Source organism: Manacus candei, unplaced genomic scaffold (genome assembly GCF_025592945.1).
Source record: "Manacus candei isolate 608988 ecotype Guabito, Panama unplaced genomic scaffold, ASM2559294v1 h1tg000010l, whole genome shotgun sequence".
NCBI lineage: Eukaryota > Metazoa > Chordata > Aves > Passeriformes > Pipridae > Manacus > Manacus candei.
Window position 1 is genome coordinate 1,839,679 of NW_026138058.1, and position 18,109 is coordinate 1,857,787.

Below are 18,109 nucleotides of genomic sequence, written 5' to 3' on the forward strand. Positions count from 1 at the left end.
ATGGACATGGGAATGAAGACCTAGTCTGTACCAGAGGAATGCACACTATAGATGTATCTTTTTTCTTATTCTCCTTGCCCCTTTTCCAAAGAAAATACACAAGCATGAGGAACATTAGCTCTGTCACACTTTCCTTGGAGCAAATGAGCTGCTGTCCTGGTGCTGTTGTTTCTCATCCGGTGTCGAGTCACTGCAGTGCAGACACTTTATCCTGCCCGTGCCTCTGCTGTAAGACCACAGATCATGTTATCACTGTACAAATATAGAATATTAGTACATCTGGAAGGCCAGTCACGCTGCTGGGCTCAAACAGGTCTGGCTGGCCACGAGCTGTGCTACTGCTATAAACAACCTCAGAGTCCCAAATTGAATAACCACAGAGCACCCCCAGGAGCTCTGGACACTCGTGTTCTTTAGTAGTAGGTGAGTGACAGTTTTGCTGATTATTGTGTTTCTTCAGATGTGCAAAAATGGCAGGGAAAGTAGCTGTCATGTCTTTGTTGCTGCTTCTGAGCTGTGGATTTTTGCATGCTAATAGTATGGGAAAAATAACTGGAGCATGGAGCTCCAGCAGTATATAGTATATTTGGTGGATACCTTTAAAGAGACTAAGATTCACCCCATACACAGCTCCTCTAAGTAGATTTATGCTTGTGACAAATCCAAACTTTATAATTTAGAAAAACTTTCAAGACTCGCTCTGTGACTCAGTATAATAAACCCTTGCTGTTACATCTCAAGGGCATATGCTGGTGTGAGAATGATTTTCAATAAAAAAAATAGTTGGAGAGGTTGGCCATTTATCTTTGCTGTCTGTCAAAATTTACAGTGGAATTTAAAGAGAGCAACAGAACTTCAGTTTCTGTAGGCTACTTACAGCTAATCTAACTGGCATAGGAGATATATAACCTGCTAAATCTTTTGTGAACAAAGCCTATCATTTAAAGTCAAATATTGTCATTAGTGTTGTTGTTGTTGTTGCTACCATAAGTATTTATGTGCTATCACTGACATGTTACTTTCTGTAGGCTAAAAAGGGCTGACCATTGCTTTTCCTCCCAACAGCAGCTAACTGAGCACCATTTCAAGGGTCAGGGGCGGATGCTAATGTTTACTAACCAAAGAGGTAGATCCTATCAAAGAGTTTCACTCACTTTGCTCTTCTAAGGCAGAAGGTGAAGGTGGAGAATTATTCCAAAGGAGGATGTCCAACTGTCCATCCATGCCATCTGTGTCTCCTGTCCGTAGGCATGAGAAGGTTTTGTGGGAAAGAGTAAAGACACAGATGTGGTGAGAGAAGAGAGCTGATAAAATACATGACTTTGTGGTGGGGTTTGGACCACTTGAGCTAAAGTAGCTTGGCTGCTGGAGCAGCTGAAATCAGCACTGTCTCTTGCTTACCTGAATTAACTACCATATCTTAAATCATGGAATTTAACAGCTTGGGAACTGTCTACGAGCATTTCACTCTGTATACAATTAATGATCTTGTGTCTAACACTGGAAACAGGACTGCTACAGGTCAGACATAGGTTTTTCTCTCCTTCTGCACTAGAGGTAGATGACTGGGTTGGATTCTTAGAGCAATGCATGGAAAGTTGCCCCCTGGGAGCAGAAGGAAATGATCAAAATTTTGAGGGTCTTTGATTAGTCACAATTAGGACTAATTGGGAGCCTAAAATTTTGATGCTGTCATGCACATAGATAACTTCAGAAACTGGACCCTCTGAAGGGACATAAAAGGTAGTAGTATTGCTTTCTGGGGATGGTTCAGTATCCTTACGTAAAGGATAATAAAAATAATAATAATAATAATAAATAATAAAATATCAAAAATAAAAATAAGAAAAGTCAATGAGATGTGTTAAAAAACTGAAGGGCAAGAACAGGTTTGAGAAACCTGAAACTGTAGTGTTATACTTACTTAATATAATCTAATTATGTATCAAAGTCTTCATGTTTTGTTCAGTGGCAATGGGTGAGAATTTATTTGCCATGGGTCTGTGCATGAGCAGTCCAGTGGAGTCTCTCTAATCAGGACTTAGCACATGGCCTGCATTTCCCAGGACCCTGCTGTGTACTACCTAAGACAATTGTTTAGACCTTCTGACTACAGCTACACTCATGCAATCAGCACCTTAAGAAATATGTAACACACTTTCGAGCTTACTGTTTTTCTCTTGACAAGAAACAGCTTTAAAATACATGCCCATTTGAAATAAATAGTTTTTCTCTCAATCGTAAGAGAATTAGACCTCTCTTCAGCAATACCGAGTGGAAAAAAAAAAAAGAATGCATTTATGTCACAGACATCAATCCAGTGTTTCATTACCTTCACTGTCAGTGGAAGAATAATTAGTAGCTCACTGAAGTACTAGGAGAATACAACTGTAATAAATCCCCTTGCATATGTAACATCTATCATGCTTGATGGCAAACATATTACTGCTACAGGAGTTGAGGAAGTGTGAGGAATATTGTAAATCAGATACTAATTAATCCATAATTAAAGACCTAATTAATGAATAGCCCTGAGAAAAATTGTCTAAAAATCAAAATGTGAAGAGTGCAGTGCTAGAGAGGAATCTTGTTTGTGAGACTGGTTAATTTACATCTGGAATAGGAACTGATTAATGAAAACTGTCAGTAAAACATTGTGCTGCAGCACTGGAGAGAGAAATATGCACAGAAAAATGTGTGGAAACCAAGCTTAGCCCTTGCCTGTCTCTTTTTAATTTTATGGTGTTCAAAGTTATTTCTACCTGAAGCATAAGGACTAGGTCTAGAAAAGACATATTTGCTCTTATTTGTTTTGTGTAAACTATGCAAATGTTATCTATTTGTGTATGACAGAGGTTAATGTCAAGTTCTGGTCTTAAACTCCTCTTAAGTCAGAAAACTAAAAAAGGTCTTGATTCATCAGAGCATTCAGGATTAAGCTCCATGATATGCAAAGACATTAATTTCTGAAATTAACTTCAGTGAAGGTTGGACTAATTAATAGCTTGAGAGTGTCACTGCCTGTCTGTGTTTGTTTATCTGGGAGCCAGTTGGATGAGACTGTGCTCTTGAGAGAGCAAAAGGGAACGTTTCAAACTCCCCAAACCTCTGGGCTCACGTCCAGGTGTCAGCACTGCTTTCTCCAACCCTGGAGCAGCTTGTCCCTTTCTTCTTCTATTTATTCCATGGTGTAGCTACAATAGCTAGATCTCTGTGGAACCAGGCCTTTGGAGGAGTGCCACTGTCATCCCTGGCACTACCCTGTTCCCCAGGACCCACGTGCCACGTGTTCCCCAGGACCCAGCCATCACACACGTGCCTGCAGATGTGATCTGAAGGGCAGTCTGTCTTGGATCCCTGACCTGAAACTCTTAACTGTCAAATCTGCACTTTTGGCAAGCTTAGTGACAGAGAAACCACCCAAATTAGCAGGGAGTATAATTCCCTGCTGGTGTAGAGCAGTAAGAGGCTGTTACTGGTAGCAAGGCTAGGCAGGGAAGAACAGCTTCCAATTTTGGAGGCCTCTCCTACTCCCCAAGTGGCACAGGGAAGCTCCACCTCACTTACAAGCTGTGCACAGTTAGCACAATATACTGGGATATGATGAACACTGTCACAATCTCTGTTGCTCTTTCAGTCACAGCACGTTTCTGTAATTTAATCTTGATAACACAAAAAATGTGTTCGGTCGCTACCCAAATGTCTGGTTTCCCTTGAATTATTTAAAGAGAGATAAATGACTTGATCATTCTGAACTGCAGTGTGAGTGAGCTTATTTCCTAAGAAATTATTTGCAGGATTGGTAGGAAATATTTCACTCACATTTTCCCTTATGTAATCCTGCCGGTAATATTCATTAGATTGCAGCAGATCTCCCACGGTGATTATCTGAAAGAAAAAGGGCCCAAATGAACCAGGCTGTTAAGCAAATGGAAGAAACCAAGCCATTAATAATTTAGTGACTCCTGTAAAAGAGCAAAGGAAAGTATACACAGTACTGTTATTGAGGGCAACCAGGCACCACATGAAATCAGGAGGGCTGGTAACAGAGACTAATATTGGCTGTACCTGTAGTATCAAAGCTATGCTGGAGTCTTTCCAGACTCAAGAGAAGACACAGATCTTGTTCTACAGAATACACTGTGCACAGAGAAGTTGGCCAGCATTAACACCTGTGTTCAGAGGAGGTTGAGGTGTAGCATAATAAAGCCAATGTAATTTTGGTTTATGACCGGCTGTATTCAACCCGCTGCAGACAAGACAGATAATGTTGGTGAACAGGGAGAAGCCGTAGAAGAGTTGGTGGAGTTAATCCTGGTAGGCCACAGAGTCAGCACATCTAAGAATGTGAATCTTCTCCTGTGCTCTGCTACTTTTCTGTCCAAAGAAGACGTTGTTTGTCCTTTTTTTTTTTCTTTCTCTACTATGCTCTTCAGTGCATCTACACACTGATGTCACTCAGGTGCTGTGATGAATGCAGAAAGGCCTCAAACTGTTCTTTCTACAAAGCTGCTGATGTCAAAAGCACTTTTGCTCTCTGGAAGGCCTTCTGTCCAAAATTCAGGGCTGCTTTTAGCTAATGTACTCGTCAGCAGTTTGTTTGGAACCCAGTTGCCTGAGTCCTCCGTATCCCAGGTTGGGTACACCTCCAAAGGTCCTGCAGGTCACCATTTCTTCCCTTTATACTAAGCCCAGGAGGAAAAGAAAAAAGAAAAAGTTGTCAAGTGCCTGCTCAGGGTTCAGAGGTCAACTGGTAAGAAATCCAAGATGTTTGGGGATCGCTGGCTGCCATCAAGGATGGCTGTAGAAGCATCTGGCTGGCCTGTGGCAGGACTGTAAACAAGGATTGGAGATTCAGTATTGAACGGAGCAAGGGCATTGAAGGCACAGCACATTAAATCTCTCCAGTTTTACTGGAGAATTTATTTTATGTATAAATTAAATATCTCTGTGTAAAACAAAGAATTGTGTATATTTGGTATCAAAAAGTGTCATGTAGGGTTATTTACTCAGTTTTTCAACTATATTTTAATGGGTATCACATAACATGGTGAACAGTTAATTTCCTTACTCCAGAGCAGCCTCCCGGTGACTCTTGGAGAAAAGCAAGTGACTTGTGTAGGCTGTGGTGCTGTGATTCACTGCATGGAGATTATTCCTTGTGGAAGTTTGATTTTTCTTTTTTTCTTAGTTTTGTATCTCATCTGTGTATTTAGCTCTACAAGGTGGAAACAGGTTTCACCCTGGAGTGGAGATTTTGGTGTGTGGTTTTCAAACTCTTATGTGATGAGCCAAAAATTTAAGCTCAGTCTCTTGGATTTGTGTTGGTGTCGTCATCCCCTCTCCCCCCAGCCTCTTGAGGGTCTCTTTTTGCGGTGATTTAGGTCTGATTCTTCAAAGAATGAAGGAAGGGGTTAGTTTGGTGGTCATTTTCAGAGCCAATTCCATTCCTGATTTACCTCCTAAAAAGTAAAATCGCTCCCAGACATGGGGTGTTCAAAAATGTACAGCCAAAATGTGGCAGTTGAAAGCTTCACCTTGGTGGTGTTTGTTCTCCAGGACCTGATCACTCTCTGGTTCATAATGAGCACATAAAATAGCACAACTTAGAAGACAATATTTTTGTCAAAATGATTCCCCACCACCCCACAACACACTGAAACATCTCAGTGTGCAGGTGTTGCTCTAGTTTAAGTTAATTACAAACATGAATTAAGTGGTGGGTCAACATCTGAAGCATGCATATGTTTGTAGCAACAGCATGAAAAACAGTAAATGAAAAATAAAAAAGATTGTAGACGTCACAAGGCAGATATCTTTTCCATTCTGTTTTCAACTTTCTGAAAAGATTCTGGTTATAGGCCTCCTGAGTACTACTGGTATTTAAAAAAGAAAGTCTGAGGTAGATGCTGGAGAACAGTCTACATACCTTCAGGTGAATTTATATGATAAAATAAAATAGGTGTTAAAATAAATGATAAAATAAAAATAATCCATGCAGATACTTAGGCAGATGCTTTTACTAGCAATAACACTTAGCATTAATGTTATATCATTTAAATAAAACATATGATGAGTATCATCACTAAGATTTTGGGGTTTTTGCCACTTAATCCTCCAAATGTTTCAGAGTGTCATTATCCTTATACACGTGAGGACTGTGTTTGATTTTAATAGGCCTATCTATATATCCAGTTAAATGAATAAAGTTTCTGCAACACTGTTAAGGAAAGATGTTTTATTCTTTCTGAAACCAGAAATTAGACCCACTTGGTAAGGAGAAGGGTCTCAGTGTTGAGATGGGGCCCGCAGTGGGACAAGTCTGAGAGGGTTGCTTGGTAGGAGAGGTGCTCCAGTGAAGGCACAGAACTCTGGAATGTTGAAATTGAGAAAATCCCGCTGGTTGTAGCATCTTGGACTGAAAGTGCCACCCCTGGGGAGAGAAAGATCTATTTGTGGTTTAGAATGTATAGAGGGAAAATTCTGCTTATAAAGATTCCTATGAACTCCTTATTGATGAAAACCGGACAAAGTTGCAGATGCCAAAGGGTCTCTTCCAACCCAACTGATTCTATGATTCTATGATTCTATGATTCTGTGATTCTATGATTCTATGATTCGATGACACAGGCTCCTGGCTGAGGAAGAGATGATGTTGCAAAGGCCGTGCTGTTCGAAGGGATTTTTAATTCACTCTCTTCTTAAAAAAAACATGAAGAGTGGAAAGAGTGTAACAAAAGGAAATTTATCTCCTCTACCTCTAGCACAAGTCTCTCTGGTCTCAACCTCTCTTATCACATTGCCAAATAATGAAATACTTATTAAAAAAGAGCTATTTTAAAAAATTTTAAATTAATTATTTAAATTATATATTACTTTAAAATATTTCCTTAAATGTAATGTGTAGGTGCTTATAAAGGGAATATCTTGCAATAATTAAAAAAAAAAAGTATCATGAATGGCCAGCTTTGTTTCTGAGCTAATCATAACTGAGAAGATAAGATTAGTTTGGCTACCTAGTATGTTGCCTTTTAAGGATATTGGTTAAGGCCTTGTAGATTATTTCCTGGGAGGTGTAAATGGCTAGGGATAAGATCGTTTGCTTTCACAGACAGAGAACTAGTTTCTCCACACTAGTTTCTCCTGTAAACAATATTTTTGCCTTCTTTTTATGTTTCTGAATCCCCTTTCCCCTGGAAAGCACTGTACATAAATTGAATACACTACTGAATAGCCTTGCTTTTGTGATCTATCTCACTAGTAACTCAAAAGACTGATAAATATCTTGCAATATATATTATATATATATAATATATATATATATATTATAACCATGCATCCTCTAACAAGGTTGTGTTGGTGATCTAAAGCATAATTTAGCAATGTGAATTACAAAAGGATGGGGAATTTGGAAGAGGAAGGGGGCTGCAGTATAGATTTGGGTGAATAATCATATGACTGCTTTGAGCAGAGCAGTTGGACTGGGTGACCTCCAGAGGCCCTTTCTAACTTCACTGCTTCCTGGCAATTGGTAAAGTGATAATAGTGATTACCTGTGGAGAACTCAAGCATGGGATAATACACAGCAGTGTTTCCACTTGAAGGGAAGAACTTAGAAAGAAGTGTATAATGAGACATTTCTCTACCCAAATTTAACTTCCAACCTGTAACAACAACAACAACAATAACAACAACATCAATAACAATAACAACAGCAATAATAATAATAACAGATTAAAGCAACCACGGTATGTGATGTTGAACATGTACAGCCCCATGCATTTCTAGAAATGGAAATCATTATCGGTAGTTGCCTCTTCTGTCATAAATTCTTGCCATGCATGAGTAGGTACCCTGAAGAACCCACACTTAAGATCAGATTGGTTGAGTTTTGGCCAGTTTGCCAGGCTCTGTTTTCTGGGCAGCATCTCATCATCAGAAAAATGGTAGTGTCTGAGCTTTGGCAAATGCATGCTTGATACTTGCCCGTTTTTTAGACGAGGATATAGGGTAAAGCAACAGCTCTGTGAAGATTGTTAGGTGACCTTTTCAGAGTTGTAGGTGGCAAAAAGCGTTCTGTGTTTGTCCTGATGAATGTTTCTAAAGCCTGTCACCCTCTAATCTGATCAGGATTTGTGGATTTGCTCCTTCTGAAGGGATTAGTCCTCAGGAGTTATGATGGACACCTCTCACCTCCCACCCAAGTTTGTCCTCTGCTTGTTCTACCACTGAAGAAAACCCCCCCAGTGCACTGCAGCCTAGTGCAATATGTGAATAAAAGCTGAATGAACTTTTCCAGCCTGAGTGTCTAATAAATCAGTGCCTCAGTAAAGAACAGATGACTTAACCTGTGAGACGGAAGGTGGGGAAAAAGTCAAGGAAAAAGAGCACTTTCGCAGTCTACTCAGACTCTGTGTTGATTAAGGCCATCTAGTTTCAATAGAGGTCAAGTGTCCAGCTGCAACTCCACTGTCTGGCAACAAATCAGCTCCTGCAATAGTCCTTCTACCAAAACACAGTGCTATAAACTGATCTATTAGAATTAATTAGACTTTACAGAGTGACTGCTGGACTGCAGTTACTATGAGGGGGGAAGTCCTTGTCACTGGGTTTCTTTCTCTGGTAAGCAGAGGTGAATGTTTTATTTTATGCGGCAAACTGTTCCTGTAAATTATCAGTGAATATGTTTTGTAAGGGTCAGCTGATTGTAGATAAACCTTTCCCCAGAGAAGAAGGTCACTGTTCTAATTACACTGCTTTAATGGGGTTTTGACTTGGCTGTTGTCAGCAGTTGGTTCCAGATGGGTCGGGAACTATTTTTGCCACATTCTTAGTACTTGCAAAGATAAACAAGCAACGGGAGCAGCTTTATGAACAGCAAAGATAACATTTTATATAAACATCCTAAGGTACAGAAAGCTATGTAAATAGAAAGATACTGGTCTCTGACCAGTCTCTGTGCCAGTACCTGCAGGTATTTGTAGGGCATTTTCTTACTGAGATGACTAATAAGGCAAACAGGTAGGAAACTTTCCTGTGGGGTACCTGTGCATAATCCTTTTGAGTCCATGCTGTGCATTTTGCAGAGGACAGGAGGGTGTTTTGCTGGCTCAGAAGAAATTATTCTTTGTGTGTTATGTCTTACAGAGAGATGTAACATCTTGCAGGTGAAAGAGGGTGAAAGAGAAAAGGACATTTACAAAGCCACAAGAGAAAAAAATACAAAGGGGAGAATAATTTACCATTCCTCCTCAGTATTATAAGAGAAGGACAGATAATAAATGGCCCTAGCTGGAGAACGTAAGGCTTTGAAAAAATGATCACCATAAAGTAAAAAAGATAGTGATACAAACTTGAAAACACCCAGGAAAGGAAGGGGCAGATTGCTCTTCGACTGATCAGTAGACAGTCCAGCAAGGTTTTCTTCCTTCTTTTCTTTATTTTTTTAATAAGCTTGGAAATGGTATAATAAATGTGTTCTCTAATAAAACCTCACACAAAGTTTAAATAAGTGACTTTTCTATGTAGGTGATCTAGCTACATTTTATGAAAGCCACTTATATCGTGATGATAGTACCCTTACCAGTGACCCCAAGAAAAAATAGCATAGCTTCACCTCTTTTATCTAGATTTGTGTGTGCTTACATTAGGGATTTTAGTAGGTGAACTAGAACCCAAGATGAATTTGCACGATTTAAAAATTAATAAATTCTTTGGGAGCTCTCATTTTAATATTACAGAAATTGTTAAAACTGCAAAGTGTTTAAAGCTGTTTTTGTTGGTGTTACTTAATCCAAGTAGTACTCCTTTGCATCTCTGTCTTTATCTTGGAAAGGGAAAAGTGTAAGGAACACAAAAAATTTAACATGTAGCTATTGCCATAGATTTTATGTAGAAGTTGATTGTAAGCTGCATTGATTACTGCCAGCACAAAACCCCTGGACAAATTGAGTAAGATAGAAAGTGTGCTATGTTAATATTTCTTATGCCTTCACCTCTTCTCCCCAGACAATTTTAATGAAAAATGATAGTTTAGTTCCTTGTTTTCATTCTTATTTTTTTCCTGATGTGTTGGCTTGTTCTTGCAGGAGCAGCTTAATGTCGACAGTATGGGGCATCAGGTGATAATATTTGACTTTTCTGTCATAAGAGGACTGTGGGAAACTCGAGTTAAGAAGAACAAAGAACGTCAGAGGAAGGAGAAAGAAAGATTAGAAAAAAGTGCATTGGAGAGGTAAAGCCAACTTTTGTGCTGCTCATTTTAACTGAATCCGTTCTTATTACCCACTAACACTGTCATGTACTAAGCATTAATCAGTGATTAAAATTTTGCTTTTTGGGTTCAGTTTCAATGATTTCTCACCTCCTTTCCTCAGAGGATTGTTAGAGAAATGCAGCACAAACTGTGCTTGTATTTCCTCAGTCCTGCTCTTTTCCAGTGTAGGTTGGGATTTACCAATCGTGTATTTTATTGTTTAGTTGACTCAAATGGAAGAGAAAAATAACACATTTTGTACCTTTCAATTTCTTATATGCTGTGTAAAAGTATAGCTTATTAATTATGGAATTCATGAAAACATGCTCATTTCAGTATTAAGAAATACTTAAATTCTTTTTCTTGAGTTAACAGGGGAACCAAAAGGAATTAAATTGCTTGACATATTCAATTGCTTGTGAATAGGAGATAAAGAATAGAATAAAAGAATTTTTTTTTTAAGTATTAAAGATGTCCTTGATTATAATGCTTATGTCCACTAATATTTTTGTTGTTTTTATTATATTTAATTTATGGTTTCCTTAAGAAATATTTTACTTCTCATAAGACACTGTTGAATATTATACTGTGCTGGCAGTGTCGGAAACTTATGACTTGTTTTTCTCCCTCCAAGAAAAAAAAAGAATAAAAATCCCTCTCTACTTTAAAAAATAAAATGCACAGGGTTAAACAGTGCCCTTTCTTAAGAGCATCATTGCATTGAACCTTCATGTGGTGTTTTGGTGATCTCAGGGAACTCCTACTCATAGATTCTCTCACTGCCAGTGCAGCTACACTGACAACACAGCTGCTGGTCTAAGAGGAGATTTAATACAGGGTCTGACTGTCCTTTCTGCAGGACCTTCCTCTTCAAGACATCTGTAGTAGCAGTCTTGGTTCTTCCATCTCTACCAAAGCCTGAATTAAAAACCGTAATCCTAACAAGGAAAAAGGAAAAAGGAAAAAGAAAAAAAAAAGGAAAAAGAAAAAAAGAAAAAGAAGAAGAAAAAAAAAGTTCATTCCACAGGTTGAATTCTCTAGCAAGACCTTTCTTTTTGGTCTGAGCTGTGTCCTGGTTTCAGGATAAAGTTAGTTTTCTTCTTGGTAATTGGTACAGTGCTGTGGTTTGGATTTAGTATGAGAATAATGTTGATGTAACCCTGATGTTTTGGCTGTTGCTAAGCAGTGCTTATGCTGTGTCAAGAACTTTCCAGTGTCTTGTTCTCTGCCAGTGAGGAGCAGCACAAAGAGCTGTTAGGAAGCACAGCCAGCACAGCTGACCCAAGCTGGATATTCCATATTATAGAACATTATTCTCTATCTATAAACTGGTGGAGCTGGCTGGAAGTGACTGATTGTTTCTCAGGGATGGTTTGGGAATTGTTCAACAGGTTGTGAACAGTTGCATTGGGCATCACTTGTTTCTTTTGGGTTTTATTTCTCTCTTGGGTTTTATTTCTCTCTCTCTCCTCTTCATTATTATTATTACTATTAATATTAGTAATATTATTACACTTTACTTTGTTTCTGTTGATAAATTGTTCTCGTCTCAATGAAACTTTTACTTTTTTTTTTCCTAATTCTTTTTCCCATCTCACCAGGGAGCTGGGGAGTGTCTGTGTGGTGCTTGGTTACTGTCTGGAGTTAAACCGTGACAGCTGGGATATGGATGTTTCCTGTTTCCATTATGGTTGAAAAGGCAATTGAAAGGATTTGGGATGAAGCTTGATCAAACCTTATTTCTGTCCCAATGTGGACAACATATCAACACCCCTCTGCCACAGTTTTTTTTTCTCTGTGGTGCAGAAGATAACTTTTGAGTTCTCCAGTAAAAAAACAAATCAGGATCTAGGAATGGGCAACTTCTCCTGTAAGAGGGAAAGAGGGTAACCTTAATGTGCTCTGAGATAGCTAATTTGAGCTCCCATGTTTTTAGTCAGTGGCACAGGTTAAGACTAATTTCTTACTGTGACTTGTCTTTTCTTTAAAACCAATAGATTCTCCCTGCCTTTTCTGTCTGTGGTTATTTGTCTGTAGCCTGAAAGAAGGGAGCTTGACTGCTTGCTCTGACCTTTTCTGCTAATGGGGTCCAAAGTCGTTCTGGTATCTTCTTGTACCAACTGGAGATGGGGAATTTGAGATATAATGCGCAGAAATAAAAGGGCTCAAGTGCACTTGCAGCACGCAGGGAGGGTTTTTGTTTTCTTCCTTTAAATTGCAATTTGCCTGCTGTGCTTTGGATGGTTGTGCATCTTCATGCTCTCAGATTGCTTTCCAGTTAGTTCTACTTCTAGAGCTCCTGGGAAAAAGGCGGAAATACATTTAGGTTTTGTCTCCTGAGTATGAGTGATCAGCGTTTCATCCCCTGTGATGAATGGCGAAGTCCATATTCATCCTCACAGAATAGACAAAGCTGGCAGAATAACAAGCAAAGTAATATGAATATTAGTAATAACATGCTAAATTCAGTTAAAAGAAAATCCTCTTTGTTTTATGAAGTGTGCAGTGACCACTGGCATTTACTTCCTGAATGTCAGATCCCGAGTTATTTCTTAGGTGCTTTTCAGTGCTCTCAAATGTTGGACCGAAAACATGACAAGACTTTGCTTGTTGTTATCTTGAAAGTACAGATAAAATTTTAATTAGGATTAAATACCTAATAGAAATAATGTTTTCCTGTAGAAATACATTTAATTATTTTATGGAGTTCTGTGGGTGACTAAATTCTGATATAAAACACTCAGAGGCTGCAATTCTAGTATTGTCAGGGAGACACACAGAAATCAATGTTAGTACACACTGTGTCACAGTAAGAAAGTGTTTTGTAAAGGATTTTGATCCCAAGTGATATTTCCAAAAAGACATTTAAAGAAGGCAGTTAGTTGCCCCAGATGAGGACTGCATTCTAGCATTTAAGATTCCAGATATCTACTTTTGCCAGCAACCAGAGTGAATTCCTAAGTAGGGCTGAAATTAAGAGACCTTCTCTGCAAATAGACCCATATAACAGATGAGTTTGCAATCTGGCCTTCTGAGGCTGCTTTGTTTTACTCTTTTTTTTTTTTTTTTTAAACAAATTTTTCTCAAAGAAGTTACAATTTACCAGTGCCCTTGAGATTGCACAGGTCCTTTATAGCCATGTTGCCATGTAAAATGACCTAATAATTTGTAGTGAAATGTAGTATCTATTATTTGAGGACAAACTCCCAGTTAACCTCTAGGGAATCTGCTTGCCTTGGGGCAAGGCAATTTGCTTCATGCAGAATCAGTGAACAGTCACATGTAAGATATTTTTTGACTGGAGATTTTCTTAGAGAAAAAAAATCTCACAAATGAATAAAAAGCTTAAACTCTGTTTGCATTAACAGTGAGCTCTTGTAAAGAGTTTTGGGAATTTACAGGTCTAGAGGAGAGGTTGAAGCAACTGTCCAGTGAAAGCTGATTCTGGAGAGCCAACAACTGTGAGAGATTCTTATCTGGCCTTCTGAGGTATTGGTATCACACAATTTGTGTGGAATTAATTCAATCCTCAGTTTCCCCCGTGGTTTTGTGGGACTGTGGAACTATGGCAATTCAAAGAACACACACAAACCAGCAACTGAATATAAAAGAAAAAGAAATAGAATGGTGTTGTACGGGTTTAATTTCATTTTACTTCATGTTCTTGATCGATCCAGACAAGCCCATTCTAAATCTCCCATAGGATACGAAACACAAACTGTTACACAAAACGTGCACCGTACTGTGTTTATGAAAGTCCATATTATTGGAGGAAGTTTGTGTTCGTAGCAGTGTTTTATATTTAATCTTGATTCTGGTAGTGGGGAACAGTCTTATATTGTACCCTGAAATACTGAATGTTGTCAGGTTAACTTGCTGTGGGTTTCTTCAACAAGTTTTCCTTTATACTTTTTTTTTAAGGGAGTGAGAGTGAAAGTTTACAGTTAGATTTTATTTTTTTTAAGGATTGTGACATGTTTGTCTTCTGTGTGAAAGCAGGTAAGATAAAAGTGGAGGCTAACAAATTAAGCATTCAAGTGAGGAAATGCCAGAGCTGTTTGCCAAGATTAGCTATCTAAATCTTTGCTGTGAAAAGGCACAGCCTCTCCACTAACAAACATGCAACAATGATAAAAGTTTGTTCAGCTACCTCTTCCAGTGTGTCTCTTCTCCAAAAATTTCCTCTCAAAGCCTGGCTGGCTAAATGTGCATGTAATTATTTTTCTGAGTTATGCACTTCCTGAATGTTAAAAGTAAAAAGCAAAAAGAAAAAAGCAAAAAATAAAAAGTAAAAAGCAAACTACACTATACAGGCAGACAGTGACTTTTTTCCCTGAGAGGTTACGTGTTCATTTAATAAAAAAGATTTGTCTCTATCTCTCTGCCAAACCTCAAGTTTGTACCTGAAATAAGATTTTATTTGCGATGTTTATTCTCCTACTCAGTTCAAACCTCTTTCCCAGCAAGTCTAAAACTTTGTCCACAAGTCCTTTGGCCACAAACACAAATTATAGACAACAAGCTGGGATTAGATGTGCAGCACTAGTAAGCACTTTGTTTTCAGGCACCTGGGCATACAGGCCTTACACGTAAAATAATGCACAGAAGTGTGTTGTGAGGTAAAAGCTGTTGTTCAGCCACAACCCTTTACAACCCATGGAAAAGCCTGGCAATGAGGTTGAAATTAGATCAATTCAATTGAGTTTGAAGCAAATGTTACTCATCCATCAGGAATATTGTTTTGGGCTGAGCTCCAGTTTGACTGTGATGGTATTATAACAATTTCATGGGCTTATTTAATGATCCTGGCTGGTGATGCTTAAACTGGTGTCACCATGTCCTGGCCAGTTCGTCCATCCTGATTTAGAGTAAATAGTGCCATCTAACGAAACTTCCTTTCTTTACCAAAAAGCCATAGCTTTTTCCTCAAGGCCTCCCAGTCAGACCCTGAGCAGCAGGAGGTGCAACAATTGAAAGAAACCCAATTACTCCTTGATTGCTTTGATGGCTCTGAAATCCTCACCATCGCACAATTCTTGTTTTCCAAGGTGGTTGTTCCTTTGAAAGGTCCAGTCACTGAATTTGTTGTGTAGTAACTCTTTGCATCAGGTTGATTAGATTAGAGAAAGTAAATATCAGGCAAGGAGCTGCCCTATTATTGGCAGGTAATATGTATAATAATAATAATAATAATAATATAGAAAGGTTGTGTGTCGTGAAATCTCATTTCTGCAGGTGTACTGCAGTAGTGAAATAGCATTTGGGGAATGATTACCTGATGAGAAATTCAGCACTAACCAAAATGGAAATACCTGAATCTTCTATTTCCCTGGTGTTCCCGTTTCATATCTACAGTGTATGGTCCTGAAAGCTTACTGGAAAAAGGCAGTGTATTGGGAAATAACTTGCCAAAGTAAAATTTGCTTTACACCACATACAGTCTGCCTCAGCGACAGGTGTGCTTTTATGTTACAGATATATAGGTATAAAACTTAACTTTTTATTCTTTTTTTTTGGTCAAACATAATCTGCATGCAACCAGCCTTTTCAAAAATGATTTGGACTATTTTTATGATTGAAGTGGAAGTACTGGGCTAGTTTGCTGAGTTGGAACCTTAGTTCTCGTCTGGGTCTTTTGTCCAGGAAAAATATTTTTCTCTGTTCATACTCCCACCTAAATTAGGCTTGACTAACTCCAGCATTTTAAACACTGAAAATGACTGTTGTTTCTTTAATCTGACTGCAATGGTTTGATCAAGTTCTAGAGGAGGACCAAAATATTTTATTGCCGAATAGTATTAAAAAGACATAAACTTTAGGACGGCTGTGATTTTTGTAACCAACAAATTTCCCATGTGTGAAAATGTGTTTCTGCAATTTCAGGAGCCTTCAAGGTGTCAAGACCAGAAATATGATTTCTCTATGTATTTAAAAGATGATTTTTATTTCTGTGGATATCTGTGGTGTCTGTTTTCCACACTGTTTTAGAAGCCTTTTCTTTCAGAAAATTCAGGAAGATTTAGAAGATTCATGCAATAGCCTTCAGATATGACAAGCATGGCAGAAATTCTGTCTTATTTGAGGGTTGCCACCACAGAAAGACTTGAAATGGTCTTTATTTTTATAAAGATCCCTTAAGAAGTACCATCACCTCAGTTTTTTTACAATGACAGAGCAGAATGACAACATCCCTTTGGTTTCATCTCAACTGGACCTGCAAATTACAGCTTTGTAGTCTTTGCTTCATGACAGGTCCTGGCTGGGGTGTAAGTCAGAGCTCCAGGCCAGGAAGGCTCACAGGGATTCATTTGGTTAATGTGTAACCCGAGACTACGGGCAGGGATTGTAAATTATTTGAACCTCTGCCTATGGGAAATATAATGTTTTCATTCTGAAATGTACCGTACAAAATTATGCACTTTTGTTGCTCCGTTATTAATTCACTTTCCATCTGTTCAAAATGTGCTTGTACATAGTCTGGTGATTATAAGTGGGCATTCTTGCATTCTTTAAAAGCTTAACAGAGCATTTTGCCATAATTTAATGTAGGACTAAAGAAGAAATTTGACACAGAATTTCCATATCAGTGTGTGATATCCATATTGAATTCCCTACCAGGTTTAATTTTTAATGCCTCTCTTTCTTCTGAGGTCAATATTTCACTGACTGATTTGCTTAACAACCATTTTTTGTTATGTGCATTTTGTTTTAGTTGGCTGGCAATGACCTCCTGTGTTTAGTGTTTTGTTATCAGCAAACTGTCAGAGGGCAGTTTATTGTTTCAGCTTTAATGTAGCTCCTTTCTTGCCATTTTCTATATTCCTTGTTGTGAGAGAGTAAAATTTTAGATCTGAACCCTCTGCTCCAGTGCTCCTGGAGTCTACCTGACAGAGCCAGCACTGAGGTGTAGTAGTGCAGCTCAGTGCCTTACTTCTTATTGAGTTAGACTTTTTGACCTCTCCTGTCTGGTTTTTTTTTTTTTTTTTTAAAGTTTCTAACACTGTTAGAATTTATGCTGTGAGGAATGAGTCAGTCTTTTTTTTTTTTTTTTTGTGATTGAGTGAAAAGCAATGAATTAAAAGAAATCCCCATTTTGTGGGCAAGTTTTTTTCAGTGCATGGAGTTATGCACTGAGCTCAAATGTTTATTGCTCTGATGGAAAATTAAGGAATTCCATGGAAATGAGAGGATAGTAATGTAAAGTTAAACTTCACAGAGGGACAGAAAAGCTGTATATGGAGGACTGGAGCAGAATGTGAGAAACAGCAGTACAGTGGTGGTAAGTGAAACTAAGATTATTTAGAATATTTTAGGAAAAAAAATGAATTTTAGGGCTTTGGTCCTGTGGTCCTGAGGTTTGGTTCAGATAATTACAACCTCTGCCCTTTTTTGTGCTGGTGGTTTCTGTGGCTCAAATGGCAGATTGAACAGTCAAGATCAACACTAAAAACTGAATTGGCTCACGTGTCAGAGCATCTGAAAAAGGTGTTTGGGCTTTCATGGCTGATATGGAAAATATCAGCTGATGTGGAAAATTCTGGCATCTGAGCAGTTATAAACTGTAACTGGAGGAGACACCCTTGGTAGGACTGCCTGGTGCAATCCTGTGTTTGGGTCTCTATAACCAGAAATATCATCTGCAGCTTGTTGAAGTATCACAATGTGGGCTAAAGAGCTGTGTTTGCTCCAACCTACTTTCTTGTCTTTGTCATATCAAGTAGCTTCAGAAGAGATGAGGAGGTGTGCATAGTTGGTGGACTCTTCCCTGATTGTACCAGCAGCTTCTGCCCCCTCTAGGGACTCTCTGAACTAAACGTGTTGCTGGACATATTTTCTGTCTGTCCAGTCTTCCTA

At 38.5% G+C, this 18,109-nt stretch overlaps 1 protein-coding gene across 1 annotated transcript in view; it reads left to right on the forward strand.

Moving 5' to 3' along the window:
* Positions 1-290: 290 nt before the first annotated feature.
* Positions 291-18,109, forward strand: part of LRRC2 (leucine rich repeat containing 2) — a 68,846-nt gene continuing 51,027 nt past the window's right edge. Inside the window, exons 1-2 of the mRNA XM_051777385.1 lie at positions 291-423; positions 10,089-10,234. Of these exons, the coding sequence (XP_051633345.1) occupies positions 10,110-10,234 (125 nt within the window). The 5' untranslated portion in view covers positions 291-423; positions 10,089-10,109. The remainder of the gene's footprint in view (positions 424-10,088; positions 10,235-18,109) is intronic.